Source organism: Miniopterus natalensis, chromosome 12 (assembly GCF_054644295.1).
Source record: "Miniopterus natalensis isolate mMinNat1 chromosome 12, mMinNat1.hap1, whole genome shotgun sequence".
Lineage (NCBI taxonomy): Eukaryota > Metazoa > Chordata > Mammalia > Chiroptera > Miniopteridae > Miniopterus > Miniopterus natalensis.
Genome location: NC_142092.1, coordinates 73,265,244 through 73,288,339, shown reverse-complemented (window position 1 = coordinate 73,288,339; position 23,096 = coordinate 73,265,244). Strand labels below are relative to the sequence as shown.

The 23,096-nt window shown below is 51.5% G+C and overlaps 1 protein-coding gene across 1 annotated transcript in view; it reads left to right on the top strand.

Moving 5' to 3' along the window:
* SPTAN1 (spectrin alpha, non-erythrocytic 1) overlaps positions 1-23,096 on the top strand; it is a 53,734-nt gene that overhangs the window by 18,801 nt on the left and 11,837 nt on the right. Inside the window, exons 13-40 of the mRNA XM_087823053.1 lie at positions 115-192; positions 299-454; positions 674-878; positions 1,544-1,725; positions 2,055-2,298; positions 2,470-2,592; positions 3,043-3,260; positions 4,048-4,140; positions 4,701-4,835; positions 5,555-5,703; positions 7,789-7,987; positions 9,132-9,236; positions 9,672-9,695; positions 10,397-10,432; positions 12,256-12,303; positions 13,013-13,104; positions 13,368-13,512; positions 13,629-13,810; positions 15,244-15,343; positions 15,503-15,700; positions 15,796-15,942; positions 17,580-17,683; positions 17,783-17,945; positions 18,301-18,315; positions 19,761-19,892; positions 20,055-20,192; positions 20,990-21,094; positions 21,970-22,178. Coding sequence (XP_087679179.1) covers positions 115-192; positions 299-454; positions 674-878; positions 1,544-1,725; positions 2,055-2,298; positions 2,470-2,592; positions 3,043-3,260; positions 4,048-4,140; positions 4,701-4,835; positions 5,555-5,703; positions 7,789-7,987; positions 9,132-9,236; positions 9,672-9,695; positions 10,397-10,432; positions 12,256-12,303; positions 13,013-13,104; positions 13,368-13,512; positions 13,629-13,810; positions 15,244-15,343; positions 15,503-15,700; positions 15,796-15,942; positions 17,580-17,683; positions 17,783-17,945; positions 18,301-18,315; positions 19,761-19,892; positions 20,055-20,192; positions 20,990-21,094; positions 21,970-22,178 — 3,725 coding nt within the window. The remainder of the gene's footprint in view (positions 1-114; positions 193-298; positions 455-673; positions 879-1,543; positions 1,726-2,054; positions 2,299-2,469; positions 2,593-3,042; positions 3,261-4,047; positions 4,141-4,700; positions 4,836-5,554; positions 5,704-7,788; positions 7,988-9,131; positions 9,237-9,671; positions 9,696-10,396; positions 10,433-12,255; positions 12,304-13,012; positions 13,105-13,367; positions 13,513-13,628; positions 13,811-15,243; positions 15,344-15,502; positions 15,701-15,795; positions 15,943-17,579; positions 17,684-17,782; positions 17,946-18,300; positions 18,316-19,760; positions 19,893-20,054; positions 20,193-20,989; positions 21,095-21,969; positions 22,179-23,096) is intronic.

The following is a 23,096-nucleotide window of genomic DNA, read 5'->3' as shown; positions in this document are numbered from 1 at the left end:
ACCTGTGTTAAGGTTTAGAGTGTTCTGTCGCCTGTTCAGCAGTTACTTTTCTCTGGAGGCCAAGCTATGGAATAGTCCCCTTGCCAGCAAAGACCTCTTCTCCTTCCTTCCTAGGCACTAGATGAATTTGCAACCAAGCTAATCCAGAACAACCACTACGCCATGGAAGATGTGGCTACTCGCCGAGATGCGGTAAGTTCCCGGGTTCTTTCCCTCTGAGGCAAGTTGCCATGTAGCCTCTCATGCTAGAAATCTCAGGCAGTGAGAATTGGAGATTCACGAAATCCTTGTTTTCCAGCTGTTGAGCCGCCGCAACGCCCTGCACGAGAGAGCCATGTACCGCCGGGCCCAGCTGGCCGATTCCTTCCACTTGCAACAGTTTTTCCGTGATTCTGATGAGCTCAAGAGCTGGGTCAGCGAGAAGATGAAGACTGCCACAGACGAAGCTCACAAAGTAATGTGCTGTCAGCACCGCCACATGGCGCTTGGTTTGTGAGCTGGACACGGCTCACACGTAAACTAGCTAAAAGAATAGGGAATTCCAAAACCCACACTGTTTAGTGTGAGCCGACCGTTGTATGCATCCTACTCCTTACAAAGAGGAGTATGATGCTAACGCCAGGCAATATACGTTCAAGACAACCCCTTTGAACCCTTCTTTGTTTATTGGCAGGACCCATCCAACCTACAAGGGAAAGTCCAGAAGCACCAGGCTTTTGAGGCTGAGCTCTCGGCAAACCAGAGCCGCATCGACGCCCTGGAGAAGGCAGGGCAGAAGCTGGTGGATGTCAACCACTATGCCAAGGAGGAGGTAGCTGCGCGCATGGATGAGGTGGTCAGTTTGTGGAAGAAGCTGCTGGAGGCCACTGAACTAAAAGGCAAGAAAATGATTTTCTGGGTTGTAGGAATTAGTCGATTGTTCCAGGCAGGTGGGTGGCTCTGGGTGTTTGGGCTCCTTTCGTGGGAGTGGTTACTGCCCTGGGCTCTTGGTGTCTTGCTGATTGGGTAACTGTGGTTGAGGATGCCGGTGGAGGGGGTGATTTGGCCGACTGGCCCTGACTGAATTGGGCCTCATCACTGAAGGCCAAAGTTCAGCTGTGAGTGAGCCAAGGGTGCTTAATAATTTTTCAATCCAGATAGTGCTCCAGGACCCCTATCTTGTGGGGTTAGAATGCTTTTTAAACAACTTCCAGGGCAGCATCTAGAAGGTAGAGCAGAGGTGGTGTTTGTCTCGTTCACCTTGTGACAGGCAAGACGGTAACTGCGGCCCTGGCACAGATCCTCACTGATGCCGTCATCCATGAGCAGCAGAGGAGGGCAGCAGGTTAGGTTAGCAGCCATCATGTCCTAAAAGATAGACCACAAGTGAGGACATGAAATAGTGCCAATAATAAGATAACAAAAAATGCACATAAGTAGTACCGTTATTAGTAAACAACACAAGAATAAACTGTTCCGCGTATTCACAACTGTCAGCCTCTTTTGCCCACCCAGTATTGGTGGAAGGGTCATTCATAGAAAGTCCACTTGTCTCTGTGACCAGGAATAAAGCTCCGTGAGGCTAACCAGCAGCAGCAGTTTAACCGCAACGTCGAGGACATTGAGTTGTGGCTGTATGAAGTGGAAGGTCACTTGGCTTCCGATGACTATGGCAAAGATCTTACGAATGTCCAGAACCTGCAGAAGAAGCACGCTCTGCTGGAGGCTGATGTGGCCGCCCACCAGGTAGAGGGTGTGGGCGCTGGTGGGCCAGGGAGCGCGGAGTCAGGGAGTGAAGGATGGCAAGCAGTCCCGAACCAGACTTTCGGGAGGGATGGGGTGTGATTTTCTCACGCAGCCGCACATGCTGCCTGTGCTGCTCCAGTTCAGCAGCTCCCTCAGCGTTCTGGGAGCCCAGCAGGAGGGAAACAGGTGGCAGAGAAACACCCTCCGGTGGGAAAGGAACCGAGTCCACTTTTCTCTGTGTAGCTCAGACCACACCTGAAGTCCTACACAGCCTAGAGATAAGGTTGCCAGCTCTGGCCTGGCTTTCAGGACTCCCTTTCCTCCCCCAGGACCGGATCGATGGCATCTCCATCCAGGCCCGCCAGTTCCAGGACGCTGGCCACTTCGACGCCGAGAACATCCGGAAGAAGCAGGAGGCCCTTGTGGCTCGCTACGAGGCGCTCAGGGAGCCCATGGTCGCCCGGAAGCAGAAGCTGGCTGACTCTCTGCGCCTGCAGCAGCTCTTCCGTGACGTGGAGGATGAGGAGACGTGGATTCGTGAGAAGGAGCCCATCGCCGCGTCCACCAACAGAGGTCAGTCCGCAGCCTTCGCGTAGGCGGCAAGCTGGGTGGGGCTCTGCCTTTAAAGCCTGAAGGGGGCGCTGGTCAGAACAAGCAAGGTCAAGTGTAAAACAAAGTGGAACCAAGGTGCAGCCACGAGTGATGTTAGTGCTGATGTCTCTTGGTGGATTCTTATGTTTTCAGGCAAAGATTTGATTGGAGTCCAGAACTTGCTAAAGAAACACCAAGCTCTACAAGCAGAAATCGCCGGGCACGAGCCCCGCATCAAAGCTGTCACACAGAAGGGGACGGCTATGGTGGAGGAGGGTGAGCGGGTCTTCGGGGAGCAGCTTGCTCCTGTTCTTAACCTCCCTCTGACGGTTCAGACTGGGCTGTGGGGTTGAAGGCCCCCATTCTCCAGCTGTATGACCCTGACTAGACCTTGCCCTCAGCCTGAGTTTCTTACTGTGAAGTGGGAAAAATGACACTTGGTGGTGCAGGTGTTGGTGACTGAGAACTGTGGGAGCACCGTTATTTTCATCTCTTCATGGTCACCTCACTGATGCCAGCCTGGGGTGTGTGCTTCTCAGAGTCTAGGTAGAGCTCATGGTTTGAGGGGGTGAAAGTGAGCAAACCTGTTACAGGGTTGGACACCAAGCCGCTTATAAAACTTGGAAACATGAAGAGGCCTGTTCCTCCCTGCAAAGGGACCCCCAGAGACCTTCCTTGCCCTTGTGTGGCGTGTCAGCGTGCTCTCCCTGTCCCCTCCCCACCCAGGCCACTTTGCCGCAGAGGACGTGAAGGCCAAGCTCGGTGAGCTGAACCAGAAGTGGGAGTCGCTCAAATCCAAAGCCTCCCAGCGGCGGCAGGACCTGGAGGACTCCTTGCAGGCCCAGCAGTACTTTGCTGATGCCAACGAGGCGGAGTCCTGGATGCGCGAGAAGGAGCCCATCGTGGGCAGCACTGACTACGGGAAGGACGAAGACTCTGCCGAGGTGACCGGGCTCGGGGGGTGAGCTGGCTGGAGAGCAGCCTGCCCAGGGCTCCTGGGAGCCAGTCAGGAAATGACGAGTGTGGAAGATGCAGTGTCGCGATTGGTGGTTTCTGAGGCGTCTTACGGTCCCTCCTTCGCCACCTGTGACTAAAATTCTGTTGTACCGAGAGGAGGGAGCACCCCCTCGGCTCCCTCGCCAGGAGGGTCACGTATGCTCGTTGTCTCCTCCACAGGCCTGCAGACGTTAGCACAGAGTTCTGCTGGGCCTGTTTTAGACGGAAATCTTACATCTTATCATAAAAGCCTAGGTGTGGTCCTTTTGTTTGCTGTTTTCCTGCCAGTCATCACAAATCCAGAATGTTGACTTCTGACACAAACTACATTGGGTTATCCCAAAAGATGGGAGACGGGAAAGCTCTGAAAGTGGTAGCGGAGGGAAGCACCAGGCGAGGCGAGAGGGCTCTCCCCCCAGAAGGCGTGTCCACACCCGCTGCAGCTTATATCCTGAGGTGGTGGTGGGTTCAGTTGACACTGTTCTTTATGCCTGTTCGTGCATTTCAAGTACTACAAAGTTACGTATGTGAAGGCAGAGTGAAAATACTATAAGTCACAGTATTTCCTCCAAATTCCATGTTATAAAAAGGGCAGAGAATGTAGAACAGGAGGCAGTCCAGCCCTCATGTGACTAAACAAGGTTTCAGGGGGAAGGTCACCGGTGATTTGCTGGGCTGGGGCTCTGCTGGGCCGGAGGCTCTGCTCCTCACGTGGTCGGGTGTGATTGGTTCCAGGCTCTCCTAAAGAAGCACGAGGCTTTGATGTCAGATCTCAGCGCCTATGGCAGCAGCATCCAGGCTCTGCGGGAGCAGGCTCAGTCATGCCGGGTGAGCATGCCTTCACCTTCAGCTGCTATAGATTACTAGGGGAGGCAGGGGACAGGGCAGGACCCAGAGCCTGCTGGCAGGGGTCACAGTTGTGGGCAGCATTTTTGTGACCTTACTCTTTTTTTAAAAATATATATTGATTTCAGAGAGAGAGAGTTGAAATATCAATGAGAGAGTCATCATTGATCGGCTGCCTCCTGCATGCTTCTGACTGGGGAGCGAGCCCGTAACCCGGGCATGTGCCCTGAACAGGAATCGAACTGTGATTTCCTGGATCATAGGTAGATGCTCAACTGCTGGGCCACGCCAGCCAGGCTTGTGACCTTACTCTTAAGTCTCATAACACAAAGGTTTATAGATGGTTTCAAACAAGGTTTTTAAAGATCCAGAGAACTAAAGTTCCTGAACTGGATTTTACTGGTAGCTTCTGAGAAGAACACTCATGAGTGTATATCAGGTGAACTTGGTACAGCAGGTGCAGTGGACTTTGTGCCATGTGCTTCCAGAACATGTATAGACATCCTCAGTTTGTCTGTGTTTGCTTTGTCCTGGGTGTTTAGCAACAAGTGGCCCCCATGGATGATGAGACCGGGAAAGAGCTGGTGCTGGCTCTCTATGACTACCAGGAGAAGAGTCCCCGGGAGGTCACCATGAAGAAGGGGGATATCCTCACCTTGCTCAACAGCACCAACAAGGCAAGGCAGGCATGCTGTGTGTGTCTCTCCGTCAGCACCACTGGCTTTGCTTGGGTTGGGCATTTGGTTTTTTGTGTCTTTGTCAAATGCGGCTGGTTTATAATTTGGAGTTTCCTGGTCAGTCTCCTGCTTAGTGTAGGTCTCTCCTACCCATGTTGTGTGTGATCAAGAAGGTAATGAGTCTGTTGTCTTGAATACCTGCATGTGGTCTAGCAACTCACACCTCCATGGTGGCTCTTTCTCACAGTCTCATACTTCCAAGGAATTCTTTCTTCTAGCCGGAGTCTGCTGGTATACAACTGCAGGTCTCTACCTTGTACCTGTTAGTTCTTAATCTTGACTGTATGGCTACAGCGGGTGGGTGAAGACGGCTGTGCCCTCACCCCATAGGATCTGTCTTCTCTGACTGAAATGTGGCCTGGTCCTTTGCCTTCTTCCTTGGCATCTGTTTGATAGTGGCCCTAAAGGGAGGTACACACCACGCCACACAGCGTCTTACTGACCCTGACAGCACCTCCCCTCTTGGTTAAAGTGGACAAACGTCCTCAGCTGCTAGTAAGAACTCCCCCCTCCCCACACCTGCACACAGACATGCCTGCACGCGCTTGCACACACACACCCCCACCCTCACCCCTCCCTGCACATGCATACTGTCCTCCTTGGTTCACCCTTTCCCAGGGAAGCAGTTTGCAGTCAGTGCTCTCTCTCTTTTTCCCCAGGACTGGTGGAAAGTGGAAGTGAACGATCGCCAGGGCTTTGTGCCAGCTGCGTACGTGAAGAAATTGGACCCTGCTCAGTCGGCCTCCCGGGAGAACCTCCTGGAAGAGCAAGGCAGCATAGCATTGCGACAGGAGCAGATTGACAATCAGTAAGGGCAATGCAGTCAGTCAATCGCAGAGGGCCCGGTGTCACTTGGGGCTTAACCTGAACTGTCTTGGGCCTAGGTTCAGGCAGGTGTTGCGGCCCCCCGGCGAGTGCTCTGGTGCCCGTCACTCGGACATGCTCATCCTGCCTTCCCCATGTAACATTTGACCCACAGAACCCCGTTTGAACTGCAGACCCCTGACCGATACCTTTACTTTTCTTTGTTTTGGTTCCTCCCTGGGGGCACTGTGAGTTTCTTTTCTAAACAGCACTTTTCTGAGTGTTCACACTGGAGCCTTTGTCCTCTGCTTGGGGAACTGCTGTCTGAAATTGGCATCCAGATGTCCTGCAATTTGGCCCTTTAGATGGCTGCTGGAGAGCTTCTCTGTGTGGCTTGTGTTCTGAGAAATTTACTTAGCATCGGCTCTGACCGCTTCCCCATGGCTGAGCCCCAGGTTGGCCTGTGTCCCTCCTTTAGGACATTCCTGACTCGGTGAATGACAACAGCTTTAGACGCTTGGGAGATACCCAGAAAATGCGTTCACATCCGAGTTTAGAACCTTCCTGACCCTGATGGTGCCTGGAAAGATCAGTTATTTATACAGGTGCAGAGCCTCTGTGACTGTTAGGCAAAAAAGAGAGTTTTGGGCCTGGATCATAAATGTGAGAGCAGAAAAGTGGACCTAACAGATGGCTGAAGTTGCGTATTTGGCTCAGTAAAATTTTCACCCGGCCTTGCTCTGAAGTTACTGTTGACTTATGCAGGGAAAGTGCCTGCATTTGGGGACCTTCCAGGATGGGGGTGAACTGACACGATTGCACTCCCTGCTCTCTCTCTGGCCTGGCCTGCTTCCAAGAGCTTTTGATGGACTTCTCCCTCCTCCCCACCTGGTGCACCCGCCATCCTGGCACCAGTCGGAGCTGCCGCTTCTCTCCCCAAGGGTGAACCCCACTAACCTGTGCCTGCTTTTGCTGCCCCTCTGTGCAGGACACGCGTGACTAAGGAGGCCGGCAGTGTGTCCCTGCGTATGGAGCAGGTGGAAGAGCTGTGAGTAGGTGGAGCCCTGCTGAGCGTGTCCATGGCCATGCCTGCTCATCCTCGCTTCTCATGAGGGCCCTGTTCACCCAGAAAGACCAGGTGGAGGGCGGGGCCTGTAGTGCCTTAGCTGTGCACGCACAGTAGAGGTGTTGGTGAAGCGCAGTTGCTGGCTGCTTAGTGCCTTGGTGGCTTCAGTGTGCAGCTGTGTGTTCAGAGCGTTGCTGTCCCCTCCTGCTGGCCTCTGGTGGAGCAGCCGTAAGCCTGGCGCGTCCTGTGTTGTCCGTGGTAGGAGAAGGGAACTAAGGCCTTCTCGTTGATGTGCTTGGTTCTTGGTAGCTTGTTGCTTTTTTAGTTCACTTGGGGAGCTTAGGTTTGAGAGTGAGTCTAGTTTTTGCCATTTCATGTCCTGAAAGATACAGGACCCAGCCTTTTGCATATTCATTCCCAAGAGCTGGATTATTCTTGGGTTCATCCTAAGAAATCTTTCAGCTCATGAAATGGTACAGATGCTCTGTACCTGGTTTTTCTTCTGAAGTTGCCAAAATTTTCTGAAAAATAAATACACATTTTAGAAATTTCCTACTACCCAGAGGTAGTAACATCAGTATGAGGCTGTTTAAAGCCTCACTGCCTGGGGCCGCTCAGAGAGTTAAATTATAAGAGAACAGCTCTGTGTACTTTCTACCCAGCAGACTTGTCTCATCTCAGATGTAGTTGCATGAACTGTGTTACTGTGCTGAGCGCTGGGTTTCCGTCATTTGTGGTTGTGACGTTGTGAGTGTGGCCCAGGGATGAGTGTGCCTAGCTGTTCCAGCCACCCAGTGGTGAACAGAACATGTGTGCTCATCCCGGAGGCGCCGTGGGTCCTTAGGCTCTTCATCTTCATCTTCCTCTGCCCTCTGACACTGTCACCAGGGCAGCCTCATTCCAAACTCATAGCCCTGGATCCTCATTGCTGAGACGCCTGACGGTGTCCTTAATGTGGGGAGCACAGCCTCTGTAGGAAGCTCACTGCCTACCCCGTCTTGTCACCCTCTTGAACGGCACCAGGTATCGTTCTCTGCTGGACCTGGGTGAGAAGCGCAAAGGCATGTTGGAGAAGAGTTGCAAGAAGTTTATGTTGTTCCGGGAAGCGAATGAGCTGCAGCAGTGGATCCATGAGAAGGAAGCGGCGCTGACCAGCGAGGAGGTGGCCGCAGACCTGGAGCAGGTGGAGGTGCTGCAGAAGAAGTTTGACGACTTCCAGAAGGTACGAGGGTCCTGCTGCTGAGTCAGAGGTGTTTAAAGGTGCAGTGCTCTTGAGTGTTGACCACAGGTTATTAGAGAAAGACATAAGTTATGTTCTGCTGTCTCTGTAGCTATTTCTAAATGCCTTATAACCTTAAAATACAAAGGTGTAGAAGTGTAAATTGGGGTAAAATCTATATGAGCAAACTGTTTTTTTGTTTTGTTTTAAAATATGTCTTTATTGGTTTCAGAGAGGAAGGGGGAGAGAGAGAGGAAAAAACATCAATGATGAGTCATTGATTGGCTGCCTCCTGCATGCTCCCTGCTGGGGATCAAGCCTGCAACTCGGGCATGTGCCCTGACCGGGAATCGAACCGAAATCTCCTGGATCCTAGATTGATGCTCAAGCACTGAGCCACGCCCCACCGGGCAGTAAACCGTTTTAAAGTGAATGATTTAGAAGCACTTGGCACATTCACACTGTTGTACAACCGTTGCCTCTATCCAGTTCCAAAATATTTTGTGGCCTCGCGGGAACCACGTACCCATTTGAGCAGCCACTCCCCATCATCACCCTGTCCCTGGTCACCCACAGACCTGCTTTCTGTCCTTGGTTTACATATTCTGGACATTCGATGTAAATGGAATTGTATATGACGTGACTTTCTGTGACTGGCAGCTGTCACGGGGCATAATGTTCAGGGTTCGTCCGCATGGCAGGTGTCGTACTCCAGCACTTCATGGCTGTGATAATCCGTTGCCCAGATACCAGGTTTTATTTGTTCCTCAGTTTAAAAGTATTCTAACCATCACTACAGCGGGGCTTTTCCCCCACGGTGCTGGCGTTACAGTTGCGTCGTTTTTGAAACGTTGTGCCTCTTTCCCCAAAGCCACATTTGAGAAAATCTCCATCCAGTCAGAATAGTGGTTGTTACCTACAGTTTATTAAGTAAATTTGAGACTCTGTTTCCAACACCCGATTATTTTTTACTTCCATGGTAGTGACAGTCAGGGTTTCCTTACTTACGTCACTATTGAGAAATAGGAAAACTGCTGCATAATATTTGTTGCACAGAAACTTACAAACAGTAGTTTGTGAATCTCCATTGCCCTCCTCCTCTGAATTGCTCTTATGAGTCTTGGTTATTATGGCTTTTGCTTTAAAGGATCTGAAGGCCAATGAGTCTCGGCTCAAGGACATTAACAAGGTGGCTGAGGACCTGGAGTCTGAAGGCCTGATGGCTGAGGAGGTCCAGGCTGTGCAGCAGCAGGTGGGTGTGTGGCTCCTGCCCCGAGGGAGGCTCCGTTGACATAGGGAGTGACGCAGTTTCTCCTGACATTTTCATAGCCTGGTGAGCAGTGTTTCCTACAGAGTTGTGGCCAGGCTATAGGTCAGGTGCCCTGTGTGACCTGAGCCGTTCCGTGGCCAATACCCCTTACCTTCACTGGTCCATCTTCCCCTCATGCCCGTTAAATGTTGTGAGAGTGTTGAATGTTCATATAACTGTAATAATAAGCTCCTGCATTCCTTAAATAAAGGGCTTTATGTGTGAATATTTGGCCTCTCCATTAGACTTAAGACATTTTTCTGGCCAGTTGCTTGTCTGTGTTTTGTAATTCTCCCTTGTCTCCAGGTTTGACAGGAGTGGGTATTACTGAGAGATGTGTGTTTCCTCTGATAACCCTGGTTTCCCTTTTCTTTGTAGGAGGTGTATGGCATGATGCCCAGGGTAAGTCCCGGCGCCCCATGTGGCACTTGTACCTTAGGAAGAATATAAAGTCAGGAGCCTCTTAAGGATCTCTCTTTCTGACCCTCCCAGATGCCTTTGTGTCTGAAAGTTGGGGAGAGAAACAGCAGGCACTGGTTTCCACTTACCTTTCTCCAAAACCAAAAAGTTTCAGTTTTTTTTAAATATGTCTTTATCGATTTCAGAGAGAGGAAGGGAGAGGGGGAGAGAGAAACATCAGTGATCGGCTGCCTGCTGCTCGCCCCCAACTAGGGATCGAGCCTGCAACCCAGACATGTGCCCTGACCGGGAATTGAACCCTGACATCCTGGGTCCTAGGTCGATGCTCAGCCGCTGAGCCACACTGGCCGGGCCCAAAAAGTTTCTCTCTTCACTTTTCCAGAAATGGTTTTTAAGTAATTTTAGGGCGATTATCTCATTCCAAAAAAACCTATGAAAGAAAAGTTGGTTCTCATATTAAATGTTCTCTTTTCGTTTGCATGAAAAGGGAGAACTTTTCTTCTGTGTGTTTGTTTCCTTTCCCTCAAGTAGCTGTGCAGCTGCCACCAGCCAATGATCAGCTCTAATCAGAGAGAAAGGGCTGTTTTGTTCCATTTCTCTGTGGACCCCCCATGAAAAGGCAGGGTGGGCGGGTTTTGTGTCCTCTGTGTGGCTGCCTAACCTCTTCCTCCTCCTTTGGACAGGATGATGCTGACTCCAAGACCGCCTCCCCCTGGAAGGTAAGGACTCTGCGCATAGTTGTCTCCAGAGGTTTTGTTGGAACAACAATATCTGATGTCCTTTTCTGGTGCACCTGGTGGGCTTGTCTGGAGCCTTTGGCCATCTCTGCACTGTTTGGGCTGGTTTCCTTCTGATCCCCCATTATCTTCTTTGAATATGTTGTGTCTTGAAATGAGGTGCTTACTAGACAAGGGGAAGTGTCCCCATGCGGATGCTCAGGACGAGCTCAGTTAGGCTGCATTTACTCCATGTGTCGTTGCCAGAGTGTGCTTTGCAGAGGTGGCGCTGCATAGCCAGCATGGTCTCGCCACTAGGGTCGCAGTCCAAAAGGACATGGCACAAACCAGAAAGGCCTGAGGATGAGAGCAGAGGAAACTCATTCATCATCTTCCTGAGCTTTCTCCTGTTCCCAGAGCAGGGCTGCACAGCAGATCTGGACTCCTGAGGGCAGGTGGAGAGGGAGGGAAGAGAGGTGTTCACCAGCTACAGTGGACAGTATTCCAGACAAGCTCAGGGGTGCTTGGCCAGGAGCACAGGGGTGGAGCTCTGTCCTGTGAGGTGTTCACAGCTGTGATTCCGGAGCCAGCTGCCTGAGACCTAGATGCTGGCGTCCTTCCTCCTGACCTGGTTCTGCAGCAATTAATCTGTCACTTGAGTGACAGACCAGCAGGTTAGATAAAGTGGATGCCTCCTTGATTAAAGTGGGCCTTCCTGAGATGGGAGAAGGCAGAAGCCTCAAAACAAAAAGCCTCCCACCACAGGCCCTGGGTGGCATTTCTCACCCTTCAGTCAGCTTGTCTGAGGGCTCGGTGAAGGGTGTCTCTCCCTGGCCTTCTACCCATCCGGGCTCCAACTCTTCCACTCATTAAATAGGTTCCAAAGGGGGGGAAGGGTTCCTTTTTTTCCTTTAATTCCACTTTCTCCCCTTTTTTCGATCTTAATTCTTAAATAGCAAAATGTGACCACTGGTGACATGAATGGGCAACAGTCTTCTCTGACCTGGCAGTTTTTTGGTGACGTGTTCTTTAAGGAGCGTGTGCAGGTGGCTTTATAGAAAGCAAACCTGTTTCTGAAGAGGGCTGGGGACTGCCTGTCTGCCTTCTGAATCCTGTGCCACCCACATTGGTTGAATCGTTACTTGGGCTTATTGGGGGGCATTTGAGAGCTAACGTCCCTGCGTCTCAGTGTGACCCCCCTTCTTACCTCCCATAAGACCATGGGCATCACACTGTGTGCCAGGCATTTTCTTCCATGAAACATGGTGGCTCTGACCTCCCGAGACACATTTTTAAAAGAAGTAACTGTCAACTGGAAGAAAGCAAATTCACTGGTTCACTTCCCTTTTCCCTGGCTAAGGGCTGATGTCCAAAGTCAAGGGGAAGCTCTTAAAAAGAATAGCAGCCTGTTGGCCATAATCAGCACGTAAGGTAGTGGTGTACCTGACTGTTAAGCAGTCCCAGCCACCCACACTCGTGAAGTCGGATGTGTTTTTTTGACTGTTCTGCAGTGTGGATGGGAAAAAGACACTCGCTGGCCTTTAAGCTACTTTTCTCTCCAACCAGGTGTTTGATTTGTGGTTTTCACCATTTCCACTCTTTGAGGAAGCTAATCATTGAGTTGGGTCTAATTGTGCAATTGGGTTTTCTCTGACTTTCTCCAGTTGATAGTTTTATTAATGCTTCTGCTCAGAGTTTTGACTGTATCCCTTTAAGATGATTCTGGTTGACAGTTGGGAAGTGTGGATGCACTTGAATCTCAGGTGTCTGTCCGTGATTGGCAGACACTTGGTTAGTTTGCTCCTCTGCTTTCCTCCTCCACATAGTCTGCTCGCCTGATGGTTCACACCGTGGCCACCTTCAATTCCATCAAGGTAAGGAAGCGCAGCCACTGCCTGCCTCCCGCTCTCCTCCGCTTCCTCCTCCTGCCTTCCGGAGCTCTTGTCCTGATTAGGGCCTGAGCTGTAGCACATGTTCCTCACCTGTGTCTCAGGGTTCGGGGCATACTAACCCTCTCTACGCACTGATGCTGACTTTCCCAGCCAGACACTTACTAGGCCTGACCCGAGTCAGCCTTCCCGTGGGCTCCACTGGGGCTAGAGCTGGGAGGACGGCTGTGGCTGCCTCTCTTGCCTCCTCACAGTAGAGGTGGAGCTTCTGTCTCTGGACCCGAGTGTGTCTTATTTGCCACACACAAGGTCTCTAGTGCTCCTGTGCTTCTCGGTCCTGGTGGTGGAGTGGTGGCTCCGTGAACTCGGGTTTGTCCACTAGGCAGTTATGTACATGGTGGGCACCAGGCTAGGAGCTGAAGGTCAGCTGCATCCCTCCCTCTGCTTCCAAGGAGATCCCAGGTCAGGCGATGGAGCGTTTTGCTGTTAGGGCTCACTTGGGCTAGGTGCTGGCCATCTGGACGTTTGCTGTAGTTCTGTACAAATTGTTCAGCTAGGAATTGGAAAGAGAGCATGCTCTGGGCCCAGTCTTTCCTCGCACACGGAACCACCCGTCTTTGGCCCTTTCCCCAGTCTGGGGTGGGCCTGATTGGGGGGTGCCGCCGAGCTGATGCTGTGCTGTGCTGTTCCGTAGGAGCTGAATGAGCGGTGGCGGTCCCTGCAGCAGCTGGCCGAGGAGCGCAGCCAGCTCTTGGGTAGCGCCCATGAGGTGCAGAGGTTCCACAGGTGAGGGCAGCCCCCAAGCCTGCTAACATTCCAGGGTAATAGCTGGAACTTGTTGATATTTGTGCTCTGACCCCTGGGACTGTGTTGACACAGGGCAGGTGCTCTGTACATTCTTCCAAGTAAATGAACGTATATGTGGCTTGGGTTTGGTGTGGGAGCCCCTGACAGAGCCACCAATGTTGCCTAAAGATATAGTCCTACCTGTCCTGTATCAGGGCTGCCGTGCTCAGCACTTACTAACACGAACGTGTGTCTCACTGTAGAGATGCCGATGAAACCAAAGAGTGGATCGAAGAGAAGAACCAGGCTCTAAACACAGACAATTATGGCCATGACCTTGCCAGCGTGCAAGCCCTGCAGCGCAAGCACGAGGGCTTTGAGAGGGACCTGGCGGCTCTCGGTGACAAGGTGAGAGGATAAGGTCTTCTTTCTGCATTTTCTACCTAAGGCAGAGCCAGGTCAGGTCTTAGGTTCCTGAGGCAGAGCTCTCTTATTTCCTGCTCTCTCGCCCCTTCCTTCCCCAGGTAAATTCCCTGGGGGACACGGCCGAGCGCCTGATCCAGTCCCACCCCGAGTCGGCAGAGGACCTGCGAGAGAAGTGCACAGAGCTAAACCAGGCGTGGAGCAGCCTGGGGAAGCGCGCAGACCAGCGCAAGGCCAAGCTGGGCGACTCTCACGACCTACAGCGCTTCCTGAGCGACTTCCGGTAAAAGCCAGCACTTAGTGGTCATTTCATTCACGCTGCTGCTTGCCACAAATGAGTCTCCTCAGACAAGTGTGTGAGCACACTCACAGCTCCACCCTGCCGAGTGGCATTTCTTCCTCAGACACAATTTTCATTTCATGTGGATATTCCTTAGTCTTTTCAAAAACAGTTTTTATTTAGAAGTTTCAAGTCTGCTGAGAAATGGAAAGAGTAAAGCAGTGATACCCTCACCAATGATATCTTGACCTGTAGCCCTTTATCTCTGAATCTTTGCTTTGGTTTCTCTGAACCATGTGAAGGTAGGTGGCACATATATGGTACCTCTAGCATGTCAGCATACAGCCCTGGAACCAAGACCTTCTCTGTAACTGCATCTTTATTACCACACTCAGAACCCAGCACCCACACAACAGCACTTAGTTCAGGTTCATGCCATTTCCCAGTTGTCTGTAGTGTGGTTTTATAGGCAGGGCTTGTGTGGTCCAGGATCCAGTAGAGAACTGCTGTTTGCATTTGGTAGCCTCGCCTTCTCTGTCTAGAACGGGACCCCTCTGCCCTCGGAATCCCAACACTGATGTTTCTTAAGAGTCCTGGCCATTTATGGAATGTCCATGATCTGGGACCATGGTCTTGTTAAGACCATGTAGCTTTCTGCCAGATGGTGACTTACGATTTATTAATAGTACTGTTTGGGACGGACATTTCTGTGTGTGTGTGTGTGTGTGTGTGCGCTCTCACACGCTCCTGCCTTGTGTATGTGTTTGCCGGGCGTGTCCTGTGCTGGGGCAGGAGAAGCTGGGGGCTCTTTGCCTTTACGGGCCTCTGGCAGGAGGTCCCAGTTAGGTTTTTGTTTTGTTTGTTTGAGGTGAAGGTCACAAAGCAGTCACTTTAGTGTATTCAGTGTTACGCAACCACCCCTCTCTAGTTTTGAAACTTGCTATCACCCTAGAACACCGCGCCCAGTAAGTAATCACTCCCTCTCCCCTCCCCATCGAGTCTGCTCTGTGTCTCTGGATTGCCTGTTCTGGGTGCACGACATACAAGGAAGCATATGCTATACACCTCTCATGTTGGTTTTTGTGCCCTTGCATGTGCACACCTGTGAAAAACTGGGTAGATGTGTGCGCAGGCCTAGGACTATAAGGCTCGATCTTAAAGGAAGGCTGTCTGTTAGAACCTGTTAATCTGTTGGATGGGAGGTCTTAATTGTAACCTAATCGGTTTTCCTCTGAGGAATTCTTGACTTTCTTAATGTGTCGGTATGAACAAGAGGCTGTGAGATAACTTTGCCCAGTGGTCTAGCCGCATTAGGTAGATTGACTGGATTCACCACAAGTAGTCTCCTGAGACGAGTTACGCAGTTCTCTCCTTTCCTGGGCAGTAGGCCTGCTTGCCAGATAACGCAATGCCTGCGCCTCTGGGTCTGTTTCCAGGGACCTCATGTCTTGGATCAATGGAATACGAGGCTTGGTGTCCTCAGACGAGCTGGCCAAGGATGTCACTGGAGCTGAAGCTTTGCTGGAACGACACCAGGTGGGTGGACCTGCCTGCTGAGTAGCAGAAGCTCCGATACTCTGCTAGGCTGAGAATATTTCACCGCCCCCTCCCCGGCACCCTTCACTGTGAGCTGGTGGTTGATATTAGAGTGAGCGTCTCCTGCTGGTTACCTAATCCCTTCCCTCCACTTGGCAGGAGCACCGGACAGAAATTGATGCCAGGGCTGGCACCTTCCAGGCATTCGAGCAGTTTGGGCAGCAGCTGTTGGCCCATGGGCACTATGCCAGCCCAGAGATCAAGGAGAAACTGGGTGTTCTCGACCAGGAGCGCGCAGACCTGGAGAAGGCCTGGGTGCAGCGCAGGATGATGCTGGACCAGTGCCTGGAGCTGCAGGTGTGTGTGCTGAACGGGCTCCCTGCATACCACGGAGTTTCTCACTAGGTGTTGTTGCCAAAGGCTGTCTTCTCACCTGCCTCGCCCTTCTCTAGCTGTTCCATCGAGACTGTGAGCAAGCAGAGAACTGGATGGCCGCCCGGGAGGCCTTTCTGAATACAGAAGACAAAGGAGACTCGCTAGACAGTGTAGAGGCGCTGATCAAGAAGCACGAGGACTTCGACAAGGCCATTAATGTCCAGGTGAGAGGCCTTTGTATCTGAGTCCAAGCTGGAGTTTTCTCAATTGATATCTTTTTTTGTTTTTTAATTGTTTTTTATTTTTTTATTGATTTGGGGGGACTGGGAGAGAAACATCAGTGTGCAAGAGAGACATCAATCAGTTTCTTCCTGTTCATGCCCCAATGGCATGTTGAATCTTCAGCTTGGGTATTGTGCCCTGATCAGGAATTGAACCCATGACTTTCCGGTGCTGATAATGCTGTAACCAACTGACCCACACCGGCCAACACCCAATTGACCTTTTTTTCTTTTTCTTTTATCCCTTTAATGTATTATATTGACTTTTAGGGAGAAAGGAAGAGGGAAGAGAGAAACATTGGTGAGAGAAACATCTGTTGTTTGCCTCCTGTACACCCCCTACTGGGAATTGAGCCCACAACCCCGCATATGTGCCCTGACCAGGAATCAAACCAGTGACCTCTTGGTGCACAAGCTGACACTCAACCACTGAGCTACACCTGCCAGGCCCAATTGATATCTTTGGTGGTTTTTTTCTCCTTTATTCTGTTAACAACTGGAATAAAAAACAGTTGTTAAGCCCTGGCAGCTTCTTCAAACAACAGTGCTCAGCCTGGCCGGGTGTGGCACAGCAGTTGAGCATCGGCCTAGGATCCAGGAGATAGAGATAGGGGTTCAATTCCCTGTCAGGGCACATGCCCGGGTTGCGGGCTCGATCCCCAGTTGGGGGAATGTAGGAGGCAGCGGATCACTGACGACTCTCTCATCATTGATGTTTCTCTCTCTCTCTCTCCCCCTCTCCCATCCTCTTTCTGAAATCAATAAAGACATTAAATAAAAAACAACAACAATGCTCAACACTGACTGTGTGAAGGAAGCAGCAGAGTCCCTGTTCTATCTCCCAGGAGCTCCGTACAGGCCAGGGAAATGAGTGATACCAGTAATTTTCTTAACTTGACTTATAAATCCTGAGGTTTCGATAATGGGGAAGCCACAGGAAACATTTTATTGTGAAAGGGAAGGAAAATAAAGTGGGACCCTGGCCGGTGTGGCTGGAGCATCGACCATAAACCACAGGGTCTCAGGTTCAATTCCTGATAGGAGCACATGCCTAGGTTGCAGATTCACTCCCCGGTTGGGGTGCGTGCAGGGGACAGCCAGTTGGTGTTTCGCTCTCACATTGGTCTTTCTGTCTTTCTACCCATGCACACACACACACCCCCCCCCATCTCTAGAGTCAGTAAATCTATCGTCAGGTGAAGATTAGGGGAAGCTGTGAGTGTGTTAGGGACACATTAACAAACCAGAAAGGTGTGAAACACTTTGGTTTATAAATCACTTTGCTGGCACCTGACAACCTTTTCTTGTTACGGCTGCTTTTGTGCATGACAGTGACTGGTGTCCTAGCCCCTGCCCCACCCCAGTGTGACCTGGAAACCTCTTGAGTTAAACTTGACTCTCGTAATGATTGAAATCAAGCTTTCTTCTGGCTTTTCACACCCCTGCGTCTAAAGTTTCAGTGTATTCTGATCCTGCCTCCAGCCAGTGCTCAGTCACCCAAAATAACCACTCTGTGTAGACTGCAGTCAGGGCCGGCAGAGCTGCCTCGCCCACCTTGACCTGGCGCCTGCTTTCCACAGGAGGAGAAGATCGCTGCTCTGCAGTCCTTTGCCGACCAGCTTGTTGCCGCCGGACACTATGCCCAGGGCGACATCGCCAGCCGGCGCAATGAGGTTTTGGACAGGTGGGTATCTGCGGTGCTGACTGGTCCCACCAACCTGTGGGAGAGCCCTGCCACTCCCAGTGGAGGGATGTTCACCTTTGGTCTCCATCACTTGCTCAGGTGGCGACGTCTGAAGGCCCAGATGATTGAGAAGAGGTCAAAGCTGGGAGAATCGCAGACCCTCCAGCAGTTTAGCCGGGACGTGGATGAGATTGAGGCCTGGATCAGCGAGAAGCTACAGACTGCGAGTGACGAGTCCTACAAGGACCCCACCAACATCCAGGTGAGCCGGGCGGGCAGCTGTTGTCTCCACTGTGGCCAGTGTCCTGGAGTAGGTTAGGTACCGTCTCTTTAGGGGGAATGCCTGTAAAACAGTTTTCTGTGCCATGGTGAAGCCATTGGAAATTATCCTACGTTGAGCTGGTGGGAGGTTCCACTCAGGTGTCAGCCACGTCAGAGCTGCTCGGTCTCGGGAAATGGTCTGTGTCTGCTGAGAAGTCTAGAGTCCCCTACTTTCTGCTGCCCGAGTGCTGAGCTTCCCGGGGGAAGTGTGGCCACAGAGCGAGGCTCTGTGTGATAGCGATTTGTGTGTTCACTTGCGTGTACTGAACTCTTGTCCTTTCCATCTATTTTTGTAGCTTTCCAAGCTGCTGGTAAGTTTTTTGTTCTTTAAAAGCTTTGGTCGTATGAGCTCTAGGATCTGTGCTGTGTAGACTCTTGTTACCATGGCCACATGCCATCCGCTGGTGTCTGCCCCTCTCTCTGTGTCTGATCGTCCACCGCACGCCACTCAGGTGGCCCTGTGGGTGTGGCTTTCTCTGTCATCAGCCTGCAGCCCTTCATTCCCATGCCCTCTCCCAGTTTATCATGGAGGCGAGTTCTGTGCAATGTTTGATTTGGGGGCCAGTATTTGACTGCTTTCTTTCCAAAGGTGCTTCTTTTACAAATGAAATAATCTGCTTTTCCTGTGTAGATTTGGGCCCGTGGCCTAGGGCACAGGGCCTAGTGGGGTGTGAGAGTTTCGTACTCGTCACAAGAGAGGGACAGTGAGAGAGCCACAGAGAGGCAGATGATCTCCCAAACTTGGGGGGGTGCTGAGAAAAAGTGGGCGTTACCCAGGAGTAGTGAAAGGGGCTCTTCCATCCAAGTGTAGCCCAGGGGTTGCTTAAATGGTTGGAAGAAATGAAGAAACAGAATAGGAGGGAATTTTGGTTTTGTTGGATCTGGGGGTACTGAAGACTTTGGTTCTCATTCTGGGTGCAGGCACCCGGGTAGATGGCAGGGATGCTTGCTGTCAGTGCTGTGCTCAGCCAGCCAGGCAGCTCTGAGCTTTGACAGTTGCTGCCCCTGAAATGAAACATTGGACACAGGATTCTTCCCCAGCTCCACTGCTCTTTCTTTCAGTTCTTTCTCCCCCAAATAACATCCCCCCCGAAACCCTGCATTTCTCACCCAGAATCATGCCACCGCTACGTTCTTGCATTGTCTCTGTACTCCCGCACCCTGGTCCCCTGTGGATTCCTAAAAACACTGCCAGGCCCCATAGTCAGGAGCCCCCATCCAGCAGAGGGGCCCATCACTCCCAACCCTCTCTTTTCTTAGCAAAGAGAAGTTTCTCCCTGGACTTAGCCTGGCTTTTGACAATGTGCAGGAGTTTTGGTTATGACAGCTACCACACAGTACACCAGGCAGGCCCAGCAGGCGGCAGCCGTAGGCTCCTCTGCCAGAGGGTCGGCCTGCCCACCAGATGTGTTGCTGCTTGGTGACCACTGCCTTAGATGATGAGAGTCACTGTTAGAGCTCCGTCCACTAAGGATGGATGGAAATTGATGGATGAGTAGAAAGTGTATAATCCTAGGACCTCACTTCCAAACAGCCAGTCCTGCTGATTTAAGAATTGACTTAGTTCACCTGTTCCTGAGCCTTTCTGCTGAACTCCTAAAACAGTCCTCCACACTCTGTGGTTGCCTTCTCTAGAAAATGGTACCACTTGTCCGTAGATCTTTTAAGTTTGTTACCTCTCCCTTCCAAGCATCCCTTCCCCTGGGAAGATGTAAGTGCGGGACCACATTTTGAAACGTGGTTTTGGTGTTTTTAGAGCAAGCACCAGAAGCACCAGGCCTTTGAAGCAGAGCTGCACGCCAATGCTGACCGGATCCGTGGTGTGATCGACACAGGCAACTCCCTGATTGAGCGTGGGGCCTGTGCTGGCAGCGAGGACGCTGTGAAGGTAGGGGCCCCAGCTCCATGCGGGCTCGGACAGGAGGGGCTGGTTGCACAGATCAGAGGGCTTTGGGCTGCAGCAGATGGGGACATGAGTGTGAATGCTGCTCTGAGTGCCTTCCCTTTTCAAGAGTGTCAGATTGGCTGACGGCTCCCTTCTCCTCCCCAGGCCCGGCTGGCTGCCTTAGCCGACCAGTGGCAGTTCCTGGTGCAGAAGTCTGCTGAAAAGAGTCAGAAACTGAAAGAAGCCAACAAGCAGCAGAACTTTAACACTGGAATCAAGGACTTTGACTTCTGGCTCTCTGAGGTAAGGCCAAGGGATGTCAGGGCTCTCCTGATGCCCCTTTCAGCAGAATCTTTAGCCTCAGATGGGAGCTGGGTGCTGTATGGGCCCAGAAGCAGAGGGAAGGGATGTTTAGGGAAGAGGCAGCTTGTTTGACCGCTCCCATAGGGAACGCAGATGGAAACCCAAGTAGCCTGAGTCAGGAAGCCAGAGCTAGCGCTTGGCTGTAGGAAAGGTGGGGAGCACAGAAGGTAGAAGACGGGAATTCTGGAGCCTCCCACTCTACAGGTCCAGCCTGTCCATGTTCCCGTGAGTATTTGTGTGGCTGCACTTAGATGCAGTTGGGCTCACAGAGTAGTGTTTATTAGTATATACTGGGCATGGTATCCTCAAGTCACTAGGAATTTCTCCTGAACATTTGAAGTTGTGCCCCTATGGAGCCAGTCCCGTGTGGTGGTTCAGGTCTCCGGGTGTTCGGCGCTATGCCTTATGCTGTGGCGGACACCCCTATGTTGTCGTTCCTGCCCAGGCTGCTAACCCTTCCCCAGAGGAGTCTCCTTGAAATGGGATTGCTCTCCGTTTTGCCATCGAACCCCCTTGAGGCTCAGTGTCCTTGCCTTTAGCTGAAGCATTTAAATCCACTGACAGAAAGGGAGAGCATCTTAGTCCATGTGGGCTGAGCAGACATAACAGGAACTTGTGATTGAGAAGTGTGCTGCCCTCCAAACTAAGACCCAGAGAAACAGCTGGGCGGCTTGGGTTTTCCAGGATTCTCCGTGTGCACCATACAGTGGTCTTTTGCTTCTGTGTTTCACCTCCAGGTGGAGGCCCTTCTGGCATCTGAGGATTACGGCAAAGATCTGGCTTCTGTGAACAACTTGCTAAAAAAACATCAGCTGCTGGAGGCGGATATATCTGCTCACGAGGTGAGCAGAGGGGCACCGGGCCAGTGTTGACATGGCTCTGCATCTGGGGAAGGAGAAGGGGGTCTGTCCCTCGAAGCTGAGGTCTCAAACGTGGTCTTGGGACCACTTTATACTCTGAACATTGAGGGGCTCCAAAGATTGTGTGGGCTTTATTTACCAATATTCACTGTTATTTAAAAGTTAAGTTTTACAAATCTAAGTCAGTGAGTGGGTTGCACACTGTATGACTTCATGTATATAACATTTTCGAAACGACAAATTTGAGATGGAGAACAAACTCTAGTGGTTGCAGGGGCTGCAGCCGAGGCAGGTGGGCCACTGAAGTACAAGGAAGCTCCTTTGTGCTAACAGAACAATGCCTGTCTTGGTTTGTTTTTTTTTTAGTAAGTTTTTATTGATTTTAGAGAGAGGAAGGGAAAGGGAGAGAGAGAAACATCAACGATGAGAGAGTCATTGATCAGCCGCCTCCTGTACACCCCCTACTGGGGATGGAGCCCATAACCCGGGCATGTGCCCTGACTGGGAATCGAACTGTGACCTCCTGATTCATAGGTGTCAACAGTCAACTAGTGAGCCACACCAGCCGGGCCTACTGTGAGTCCTGGGCAGTGAAGAGCTGACTTCTGTATTGCAGTTTGCCTGGCACTGCGCTAAGGCATCAGCACCCCCCACTCCACTGCTGTTGCATCATCAGTGCAAATGTTATGAAAATAGTTTTGACGTTGTAGAACCCCAGGGGTCCACATACCACACTGAGAATATCAGCACTCCACACCAAATCCATCTTAAACCAAACTGTTAGTAAGCTGTTCTCTTTGAGCAGGTGTTCTTGGGGACCCAGATTTCTGACCCTTCCCATTGCTTCCCTGCCCCAGGACCGCCTGAAGGACCTGAACAGCCAGGCAGACAGCCTGATGACCAGCAGCGCCTTCGACACCTCCCAGGTGAAGGACAAGCGGGACACTGTCAACAGTCGTTTCCAGAAGATCAAAAGCATGGCAGCGTCCCGGCGAGCCAAGCTGAATGAGTCTCACCGCCTGCACCAGTTCTTCCGGGACATGGATGATGAGGAGTCCTGGATCAAGTACGCGCCCCTGGGACTCGTCTTCTGGGCCCTCTAGGACGCCCTTGACCTATAGTGCCAGTAGGAACCTCGGGGCTGAGCAAGAGCCAGGAGGTTCAGTCTCTCTTGGACTGAGGTGGTGAGACAGGAAGGTGGCAGGAAGGGTGTGGCTTCAGCAGCCAAGTGTGCTGGGTCCCAGCTCCACCAGATGCTCACCGTGGACGCCTCAGTTTCTTCTGATGTCAGGGTCTGCAGTGATACTGGTCAGTGGTGGCCTTGAATGGTATTGAAGCACGGTGGTTACACTAGGACCTTGCTTAGACCCTGCGCTGTGATCCCTCGGAAATTAGTGAGTTCCTGCTGGGAACAGAAAGTATGACCTCCCGGGAAAGATCGGTTCTCAAAGGAACGGAGGATTTGTTCGTTTTTAATTCTCCCTCCCCCCAAAGATTTGGTTGATGAAGCACGTAAACAGACCAGTTTTGTTTGTTTGTTTTTGTTATTGATTTCAAAGAGAGAAAAGGAGTGGGGGTGAGAGAGAGAAACATCAATGATGAGAGAGTCATTGATCGGCTGCCTAGCCTGCAACCTGGGCATGTGCCCTGACCGGGAATAGATCCCCAATCTCCTGGATCCTAGGTCGATGCTCAACCGCTGAGCCATGCTCCACCGGGCCAGACCAGTTTTAAGGGGGGGATCTCTTAAATTCCTCACCTAAAAAATTTGTATCAATGTCCTTGTAGTCCCGAGTATGATCTGTGTATATTTGACAAAGTGGGGTTGAAGGGCAATGCCGCAGGCGCCTCCTGTTCTCCAGTGCACCATAGCCCTCTGCAGAGTCCGACACAGACGTGCCCCCACATACGTATGGGGACACCACTCATTTGAGATTGAGAAGTAGAGGCTTTTGTTTCCCAGAAGACTGGCGGGTTTCCGGGT